The sequence below is a fragment of the Phyllostomus discolor genome, chromosome 2 (assembly GCF_004126475.2).
Source record: "Phyllostomus discolor isolate MPI-MPIP mPhyDis1 chromosome 2, mPhyDis1.pri.v3, whole genome shotgun sequence".
NCBI lineage: Eukaryota > Metazoa > Chordata > Mammalia > Chiroptera > Phyllostomidae > Phyllostomus > Phyllostomus discolor.
The window spans coordinates 45,801,066-45,811,758 of record NC_040904.2 but is presented as its reverse complement, the minus strand read 5'-3'; the positions used below and the strand labels follow the sequence as shown (position 1 = coordinate 45,811,758).

The window sequence follows — 10,693 nt, the reverse complement described above, 5'->3', positions numbered from 1 at the left end:
CATATAGTTATTAAAAGAATGAAGAGAGAAGGCACAATTCTGGACTACCTTCTAGTGAAAGACAAAAATGATTTCTTCCTGGCACCTTGAGAAAAGTCAAAGTTTTGGAAGCATCCAAAGCATATCCTTGAGTGTCTAACTCTTTAAAAACACTATTGTGTTTCATCCCCACAACTGCCCTGCAGAACAGGCAGTATTATGCCCATTTCACAGATGAGGGAGCCGAGGCTTAGAAAGATGACTCATGTGCCCAAGGGAATATGTAAGCAAACTTTGTCAGAGTGAAGGACAGACTGTATAAAAACATCCTTACTTTGGGAAACAAGAGGAAAAATGATGTTGATTCCCTTACATTTGTTTAGGACTTTAGAGTGTGCAAGGCGTACTCACACACATTATTCTCACATCATACTTAGCAAGGCCCTGTGAGAAAGGCAGTAATATGCCCATTGTAGAGATGGGAGAGCTGAGAGTCAGGGAGAAGAAGGGATTTGACAGCTGAGCACTGGGATTTGAACATAGAACCTGCATCTGGACCCAGCTCCTTTTCCACAGTGGGTAGGCTCTGAGAAAGACACAATGTTGGCTAAGGGAAGAGAAGGGCATTCCCAGGAGAGAAAGAACCAGAGAAAAAGGACCTCAGGGAGAATTTAGGGTGCATGATAGACGATCTCAAATCCACATGGCTGAGCTTTATCGACATACAATGGTGTTATGGCCCTATGTGTCAGGCCCAGCCACTCCACTAGAATTCGAATGCAGATCCTGCCATTTAGCCTACCCAGGCCTCAGTTTCCTCATCTGTAGGTGGTTATAGCAATAGTACCTCCTTCACGGAGGATGCTGTGAAGAGTGAACATAGGAGAAGCACTTAGAGGAGGGCCTGGGGAAGAAAGAATCTTAATGAAGTTTTGCTGTTATTACTATTTTTATTATCACTACTATTATGTCTACCATTGGCGAGTCCTTGGGGGTGAGGCTGGATGGAAGAGCAAAGGCTTGGACTGTCAGGTCGTAAACTCTGACCCTTGTTTTAGTCTGTCCAGGCTGCTGTGACAAAGGACTGTAGACTGGGTGGCTTATAAACAACATGTATCTGTTGCTCACAGTTCTGGCGGCAGGAAGTCTGAGGTCACACGGCCAGCACGGTCAGGTTCTGGTGGGGACCCTCTTCTGGGCTGCAGACCGCTGTCTTACTGTGTCCTCATCTGGCAGAAAGGGGCAGGAGAACTCTCTGAAGCCTCTTTTATAAGGGCACTGATCCCGTTTCTGAGGCTTCACCTTCACACCTCATCATCTTCGAAAGGCCTTACCTCCTAATACCATCACATTGGGGGTTAGGATTTCAACATAGGAATTTAGAGGGGACACATTCAGTCCACTGCAAACCTGAAGGAACAAAAGTAATAGGAGGACAATTTTAGTTGAAACAGGATAAGAGTGTTATTTTGTGATGATGAGCTTGGCAGGAGCTCGCAGGCCTCCCTGGTACCTTCCCCCTTCTGGACCAGGCCCCAACCGAGGGCCTCCCTAGCAGCCTGTGCTTTGTCCCTCACCACACGCACCCCGAGACACTGTAATTGCCTAATAATTACCTGCCCCCCCTCCCTACCTGGACCATGTTTGTCTTATTCACTGGTGCATCTGGCGTCTAGTACATTGTCTGGCACTTAGTGGGAACTCAATAAATGTTCTTCTGATGAATGAGTGAATAAACGGATGGGGTGGAATGATAGTTCAGAGAGGAAAGTGTGCATAGAGAGACCAGCCAAGAGGCCGATGCAAGACTCTGGGCTAGGATGGCGGCGGAGATAAAGAGGAGAAAGTAAGAAATGCAAGAGGCATGTGGAAGGAAGGACAGATAAGACTTGTGAAGGACAACCGTGAGAGCTCACAGGAAAGGAAGGATCAATGCTGACCCCAACCCTGGGCTCCTGGACACTGGTAACGACCTTGTTAAAAATGGGAAGAAAGAAAGGAGAAGTTGGTTTACAAAAGATCGGGCCGTGATTTTGCCCTGGTTGAGCTTCACAGAAGTTGCTGGTGATGATAAAGGAGTAACACAGGGCAGTAATGCGGTGAGAGGGGCTAGCTGAAGATGAGGATTTAGGGAGAACCAACTTGGTAACTTTCAATGAGGGCCTGTTCTTCTGGGAAAGGGATAAGCACCAGGAGGGCCATGGACAGACCAGTCTGAGGAGGCTTGGAGCAGAGAGGAGACAGGGCGGTCAAAAAGGAAACTTGGATATAACAGTAATGGGACCATCATCCCCAAGCTGTCAGCTTTGCTTCAGGCAGCGGGATCCTTCTGGTGGAACTGGATTTAAAAGTAACCCTTGGCCCTCCTCAGTCATCCTCTTTCAGTCCACCTCCTCATCCTGCACTTCCCTGCTCTGCTCTTCCCTTCCCTGCAATGGTCACCCCATCTTTTCTGTTTCACACACACACAAAACCCATAAAATTTAGATACAAGCAAGAGGAAGGCATATTCACATATTCAAGTGTCCTGAAAGAAGAAAGGCAGTTCTTAGCTCTTGGGACCATTTGCTCTCCCCACTTCTTTCTTCCTCAATCCACACTTTGCTGAAGACCTGCCAGGGGAAGAACTGAATCAGAAAGGAATGTCATTCTAGCCCTTGACTGGTGTGGCTCAGTGGATTGAGTGCTGGCCTGCAAACCAAGGAGTTGCTGGTTTGATGCCCAGTCAGGGCACATGCCTGGGTTGCAGGCCAGGTCCCCAGTTGGTGGCCCATGAGAGGCAACCACATGCTAATGTTTCTCTCCCTCTCTTTTTCCTTCCCTTGTTATTTCTTTAAAAATAAATAAATAAAATCTTTAAAAGAAAGGAATGTCATTCTATATCAGAAAGCCAATTTGACTTAAAGTAAAGCACAAAAAGAAGATCTAGCCGTTGCATCTTTGTTTTGATTTGTTTTCTTGAAACATTTTGTTACAACCATGGCTACTCTGAATGCACAGCTTCTCGGGCCTTTGTTTCTGCAGGGACACTGCCACTGCTGCGGTTCTGAAGGGAGAGAAAGCACAGGGCCGTTTCTGCACGTCCTGTCTCCCCCTGGCAGGTGGCAAATCAGGGAAAAGAACACTAATGCTCCTCCACACTATGGGACAATGGGGGAAAATGACTGGTGTGAAATAATCTCAGGTGTGCTCTGCAATCAATGGGCTGACTCATTACTTTTAGAGCTTTTCCCTTATTGATCAAACACAGCTGACAATGACTCTTACCTCCACAGATGATAGGATGATGAAATACCACGGTCAAGTACTCTGCACAATGTGGGTGCGCCCTGAAGACTGGCTCCTGGTCCTGGTGGTCCTTGCTGTTTCTCGGATGAACCTCCAAGTTCATCCCACCCCCGATGCCCAGCGGAGCTTTCTGCCTAATGGTTTCCAACAATTCTCACTTTATTACACATTTGTCTGTTATGTTTCTGACTGATTTGACTAAAATGTCAAGAGACCTCACATATTTTCGGTGGCCAGAGCAGCATGCCTTCCTAAGCCAATCACACTCTGTGGGCCCAAATTTAACACCATCTCCAAACAGAATGTCTATTTCTGGCCAAAAGAAGGCCCCAGAAAGACTAAAATGTCTACCTCATCAACTGGTGCATTTGCTTGGAAGGGATCCAAGTGTGTTGGAGTCCTGGCCAGCCAAAAGCACCCAAGCCGCTTTGGGAGAGAGCGGACGGAAGTGAGGGCTCTGATTTTTATGTTAAATCCCCATTTGGCCTTGGAAATGTTAAAAATAAACTTTCACCTGCATCTGATTTTCCTCTTTGTTTTTGCAACTATTGTCTGTTTGAACAAAGAGGTAGCCAGAGCCTCTCTGAGCAGTTCACAGAGTTCAAGCCAGAGCCCTGAGCGGCGGGACACAGATGTTAACGAACAAGGGGGCCAAGCAAGAGCACCCTTGGGAATCCAAAAGCTTCCCCAGGATTGACAGGTCCCGCTCTGCTCTCACAGGAGACAGACCTGGGAGCTGCTCCTGCATTTCCCCCTCCGAAACTTGAGAGCAGGGTGAGTGCTTGGGTCCCCCACTCCCACTATGCGCTCCCTTCCTGCTTGCTTGCGTTTTGGAGGCACCCATTAGATTTGGGGGTGGGTGAAGTTGGTTACAATAGGACCAGAAATCACAAATTAGGCCCCACAGAATGTGTTGGTTACCTTGGAAACAGTATGTTGTTATAGAAAGAGCCTAGGCCTGAGAGTTGGGTTAACCTGGGTTCAGATTCATTCATTTTCAGCTGTGTGACCCCGGGCAAATTATTTGGCCTCTCTGAGTTTCAATTTGCTTCTCTCTAAATAGGCATAAAAACACCATATAGGTTAAAGCAATGCCAGCTGCTATAATAAACACACCAAAAAGGTAATTGGCCCTAACATTACGGAAGTTTATTTCTGATTCGCCTCAAGTCTAGAGCACGTGTTCCTAACCTGCAGCTACTCTTCTCCGAGAGGGCAGTTAAGCGCCTGGGTGCTTTCTTTGTCCGGCTCCACCACTTTCTAAACATGGCGTTCAAGGTTCTCTGGCTCCTAGGCAGCAGTCCCAAGGTAAGGGGGCGATGGAGGAGGAGGGGGCGATGATGGGGGAGTGCGGCGAGTGGAAGAGCTTTATGCGAGGCCTAGAAATGGCACACGTCACTTCCACTCACACACTAGTGTCTACATCACAGTGACATGGCTGCAGTTAATTGCGAAGAACACTTAGAAATGAGTTCCAGCTGTATGCCCAGGAAGACGAGGAAGCAGGTTTGGTAAACATCTAGCTAGTCTGCCACATACGCCAACTCTTCAGAGAGATAGTAAGGCCTAAATGAAATGATAACTATGAAAAAGGGCAGCTTCCAGCAAATGTTGGTTCCTTTCTTCTTTCTCTTCCCCCATGGCCCGACTTCTGCTAGAAGCAGTGAGGGAATGCTTCGTCGGTAATGATGTACGAATTGGAGCAGCTACTGCCACTCGGCTCCTCCGCCCCACAGCCTTCACCCTGCATCCTCCCGGTTTCCAAAGCAGGGGACTCTGGGGCTTGCTGCTCTGCCTCATCCCAATCAAGCCCTCCAGCCACAGTCCTCACAGGCCCATCCGGTCCCTACCCTTCCACAAAATTGGAAGATTTGCTGTTAAACATTAGGATCAGAAAACCATCCTTTTAGAAACAGCTGAGGCAATTTATGTTTGGTGTCACTGTGTTTCTGTTACATTTTAACTCAGTACTTGTAGGTGGATCGTGAAATCTCTCATTGCCATGGTCCCCACTGTCCCCTGTTGTGCTCCATCTGGCCTGCTTCATTCAGTTACCTGCCTGGCTCTTGAAAACATTTAGATGTGACACCCCTATGACGTCCTTGGGCTCCCAGGTTTCCATACAGGACTTCTTTACACTCAACCCATCACCCCTGTGCTGGATGCATTCCCACTAAGCCACTAAGACCCCAAGGCTTTGCCCTGAGCACACCTCGGCTCTGCTTTCTTTTTTTGTACCCATATATGGCTTTTCCTCCCTCTGACTTGCCCACATACTGCCTTTTCCTCACTCCAACATCAGTTTCATTATTCTCTGTGTGTGCATCTGGGAGAAAGGGTTTGCAAGAAACATGTTTGCAGAAAACATCTTATTGAAATCAGTGTTTTCACAGCATATGAGTAGGACTAGTTTCTCCAGCTTTTGGAGGGTTGATCTTTTTATCCATTGATTGATTTTAGAGCACAGGTGACAAACACAAGGCCCGAAGGCTGAATCCGGCCCTCCATCCCGGCCCTCCATCCCGGCACCTTGTTTCTACCCGGCGGCAGTGCCGAGCTCCTTGGCCCCTAGTTAGGGGGTAGTTACATTTATACAATCTAAAATTACATTCTGCCCTTTGAAGGCAACCATGAGGCTGTTGTGGCCCCCAGTGAAAATGAGTTTGACACCCCTGTGAGAGAGAGGGAAGGAAAGAGAGAGAGAGAAACATCAAGTTGTCCTACTCTACTTACTGATGCATTCACTGGTTGACTTTTTGCACGTGCCCCTGACCGGGAATCGAACCTGCACCTTTGGTGTATCAGGACAATGCTCTAACCCACTGAGCTATCCATCCTGGGCTGGAGGGCCTATCTTTACGTAGGTTGGCTTCTCATCTCTACAGTGTTTCTAAGAGATAGTATGTCTCACATCTGAACACTGAATTCCGAGTGCATTCGATGGCCCAGCCCTTTCATAACTTGAGAATTGCACTGACCGAAGTTCCGAAATGGTGGAAGGCTCACTTTGGAGACTTGAATTTAAATTCTGGCTTTGTTACCTACTAATTAGGTGATTTTGGGCAAATTACTAAACTCTCTGAAGTCTGCTTCTTTACCTGTAAAATGGGGAGATAATCTTGTTTACAGTGTTGGTACAAAGACTCAGTGAAAGCTTTTACACACATCTAGCATGGTGCTAGTGCACAGCAAACACTCCTAAGTGACGATTATTATAGTTGCCGTGACAGAAGGAAGAATTAGGACAATCAATGATATTTGTTAAATTATAAAGAGATCTTTTTACATAAATTTCAACATCTAATTGACCAATTTTCACTATGGAAAGCTGCGGGAAAGGGGAAACTTAATAGGAGAAAGTGGAAATCAACCAAAATCTCATCTTGGCGCATTTCCTCTCAATATTTCACTATGCACACATATACTTTACACTACTGGAACTAAGCCAGGTATAATGTTATTTTACCTCCAACGTTTTTCACTTAAAACACAATAAGCTTATTTTTTCAGTAAAAAAATCTTCAACAATGATAGTTTTAAAGAACTTAAAATTTAAGGGAATTCTATAACTACTCAGTAATTTAATTATCCATTCCTTTAATGCAGAATATTTAGCTTATTTCCATTTCTTTTTTTATTCTCATGAACAACACTTCCATGTAAAATCCTGGAAATTTTATATTTTTATCTATATTTGTGTTTATTTACTTAAAATAGCTTCCTAAAGGTAGTATTGCCAAGTCAAAGAGCACACACATTTTTAATACTCTTGCAACAGACTGCTGAGCCGCCTTTCAGAAATACCGTAAAACCTTATCCTCTAGGGTGTATTAAAAGCCATGCTGCTGCCTTCCTGTTCGCTCCTGCGAGGAGTCCAGAAGTTGACTCCTTTGCCAAAGAACAGCTGCTTTGGAGAGCGGACACTGGGGCCTGCCCAGCATGCACTTCCTTTTCCTAACAGTGCCCTGAATTCCTTTTGGCGAGCTTGTCTCTGCCCCTTGTGCAGCCTTGATGGGACTCCAGAGTTGGAAGGGTCTCCTGAGCAGAAGAGAGGATGATGGTGGAGAGCCAACTGCAGGAGCCCCCACCCGCAGTCTCTGCTCCTGCTCCCAGGCTGAAGAGCAGTGTGCCCCGTGCTCCTGAGGCAGACGCTTGGGGGCATTTTCACAGCAGGCTCACCATTGGCCTGGGATAGGGGACTCCCTCTGCAGTGGGTTGGGCTGGTGCTGGAGTTTTAAATAGTACCTTGTCTCTTCTTTTCCTTTCTTTAATCCCAAATTAGGCACAGTGAAGGCACGTAATCCTGCAGTGCCAGGCACAGGGAAGGTGCCCAGAACATGTTCAATAAAATGACTGTGGAGGGTGACTGAGAGAGCCTGAAAGAGAGCCTGAAAGAGAGACTGAAGGGCCGTCGCATGAGTCTTGCTCTGGAAGGCCCCCGAGAAATCTACCAGGGGTGAGGTCCGTGTGACTGGTTCTCATGCTAGGTTCGTCCTGCCATCTAGTGGCGGGCACAGGAAGATGGGCAGGGACGAGACCCACCAGCAGAGGGCAGTCAGGACATGAGGAACCTGGGAACCCCAAGCGCTTGAGGCCACCAGTGGGTGAGCAGATGGGGTTGGACAGACCCCGGGGGCAGTCCATGGCACCTCCGAGGTTGGGGTGCTGTGTGAAGGCAGCAAGGGCAGGAATTATTCTCAATAATAATTACAGCTACTGTTTACTGAGCACTTACTATCTACCAAAGACTGTCCAAAGTGCTTTTCATACCTTTAGTCTTTGAGTCCTCCCAGCAGCCCCATGGGAGGATAGGGAAACCAAAGCCCACAGAAGTCAAGGGACTGGCCCAGGTTCACACAGCCAGTCAGGGGCAGGGCAGGACTCCCATCTGACCAGATCCCCATCTGACCTCACAGCGTGGGTTTCTAGGAACATTTCTAGAATCACCGGGAGGTCTCCTGCATCCCTTCTTTTCCACAGCCCCCAGCCCCACCCCCACCCAACCCGTTCCCTGGACAGCAGAGGGTGGTTTTGTTCACAGTGGTTCACAGCCCCGTTTCCACTTTCTACGCCTCTCTCGAGTGCCTGCGTGTCTCCTCTGAGCCACTCCAACCGGAAGCCCTTCTCTCCCTGGGCCTGGAGGCTGTCAATGGGGGAGAGAAGACGGTGGTGACACCCCATGTCTACAGTCAACAAATATAAAATGTTTTAGACTAACGTTCCCTGTTCTTCCCCTTATTGGTCAAGTGAGGTGGGGATGCAAACCGGGCCCTTTAAAAGACACAGTTGCATTTCGAATGGGCCACTGAAAGCTTCACTTCTAAACTCAGAAAGAGCTTCTTGTGCTTTGTAGGAACAATGGCAGAGCTGGCCCAGGGCTACTGAACCAACCAGTCATCCCACGAACACACAAGGAGGCCTGCAGACAGCCCCCCATTTAGGGGATGCTGAGGTTTACCTAGGAAACAGCAGCCCTTCCTCCTGCCTGGCCCACCCAGACGAGTAATAAACCACCTATTTTTAGTTTAGGGTTTTGTTTTGCTTTTCCCTTTTTAGAAATTTACCCAGACCTGTTTCCCAGGCATGATGAAAGCTTGAGTTGCATTGAATTTACTGCTTGCAGGGTTTGAAAAGAAGAGTGGTCTTCAAATGCACTTGGACTGCAATTTCCTCCCAAGGATCAAAATTTGTCTGCAATAACTTCAAAATATTTGATTTCACACAAGTGTACCACCTGATGCCTTACAAGACCAAAAAAGACTAATATTTGGCATCTCCAAGACTCCTTCTCCTCTGAGTCAAATCCTCAGCCCCCGTGTCCTATTCCCCAGGCACTGCCATGCCACCCTCGCTCTGCTGCTCCCAGCCCCAGTTGCTACCTGCCTGCCTCCCCCGCCAAGTGGATGGCTCCTTGCCCTTTAAGTACCAGTGGCTGGTTCTTACCACTCTCCACTCTAGATACCTATTGATTTCCCTTTTCTTGTAATGATATGATCGATTAACTTTATTCACTCATTTAGAAAACCAACATTTATTGATCTCCTGTCATGCACCAAGCACCAGGATAGGGAGGAGTACAAGTCACTCACAGCCAAGAGGAAGACTAGTAAATGAGGCAGTTACAATGCAGTGTAGAAAATGCTCAGCCAGAGATATGCAAAGATACTACGGGGGCCCTCCCATCGACTCCTCTTTCCACTTCCTTACCTTTCCCCAGCTCTTCCCTCAAGCCCTGCCTTCACCCACTGCAGAGCCTCTGGGTTTTGCTTTCACCTAAATGGGTAGATGGCCCCCTTGCCCTAGCATGACACGAAGCCAACCACAAGCTGAATAGGAGCCATGGCAGCCTTTGAAGCGTGGACCAGTCTGATAAGAAAACACACCGGAGGGGAGAGAAGTCTGCAAATGCACCATCAGCACTGGCACTAAAAATAAAGTTGTAAAATGCCTAAATGAAGAATAGGGGAATGGAGAGATGAATAATTGAATGATTCAATAGATGATTTAGTGAATGAACCAGAGAAGGAACTGTCAACCTGGAAGTAAAACTGAACTTTAGAGTCTCTAACACTTGTGCTTGTTCATTGGATGTCGTGCTCCCCAGAAGTTTCCCTGAAAAGATTTTTGAGAAATTTAAATTACTTAAAAGTTCACTAAGAATGTGACAACGCACTTGAAAAACAGCTGGAGCTGCCGATGGGAGTTGCAGAGCCAGGGCTCAGGATCACTGGGCGGGAGAAGGCTGAGTGGCTGCCCCCCCGCCCTGTTTTGTGTGGGGGAAGGTGCTCCGGGCTCCTCCAGCCAGAGCCTTGGGGTGGGGGGACCTGGCTGTTGGGAGGCGCTGGTGCCGGGTTTGGGGCTTCTTATCTAACCACACCGGTGTCCCAACCTATCAGTAGCTGGAAAGTTAGATGTGACTCGAATTACTATGTTCAGTCGCTGTTTCCATGTTTCCTACTTAAGAGAGAACTTCGGGGAAGCCTTTGGTGTCGCAAACGATTGCATTCTAACCTTTCTGTTCTAAAATGGAGATGTGCTGTCAAGAGGACCAGAATCATGGAGGAGACATTTGCATGGTCAGGGGCTGTTTGAACAGCTTAAATGCCCTTGACGGCTCCCTGGTTCTCCGAGATAAACTGGCTGAAGCTTTTGACTTTGGGGTTTAGTCGGTGGGTGAGCTGGACATCACGGTCTGGCTTCATGTGATAGAATCGAAACATGTCGGCCATTTCCTTCGCTCCAGGAAATCCCAGCTTCTCATAAGCTTCTGGGGTGATCTTTGAAGAACAAGTTTTAAAAAATATGTTATTTTTTTTTAAAAGGAAATGTTTTAGCTCTCATTGAAAATAGTTTGAGAACAAATTATTCACCTTAATGATGAGATAGGTCCACAGTTCTTTAGCTGAACTCCAAAACCCAAGAAACT

General features: G+C 47.3%; 1 protein-coding gene and 1 long non-coding RNA gene across 2 annotated transcripts in view; one reads left to right on the top strand and one right to left on the bottom strand.

The window, feature by feature from the left end:
* The first annotated feature begins 1,054 nt into the window (after nt 1-1,054).
* The window catches only part of LOC118498828, a 12,747-nt gene continuing 3,108 nt past the window's right edge, over nt 1,055-10,693 (top strand). The window contains exons 1-2 of the long non-coding RNA XR_004901299.1: nt 1,055-1,065; nt 4,791-4,793. This is a non-coding gene — a long non-coding RNA (uncharacterized LOC118498828). The remainder of the gene's footprint in view (nt 1,066-4,790; nt 4,794-10,693) is intronic.
* LOC114491080 (nmrA-like family domain-containing protein 1) overlaps nt 9,275-10,693 on the bottom strand; it is a 23,487-nt gene continuing 22,068 nt past the window's right edge. The window contains exon 5 of the mRNA XM_028505242.2: nt 9,275-10,544. Coding sequence (XP_028361043.1) covers nt 10,365-10,544 — 180 coding nt within the window. The 3' untranslated portion in view covers nt 9,275-10,364. The remainder of the gene's footprint in view (nt 10,545-10,693) is intronic.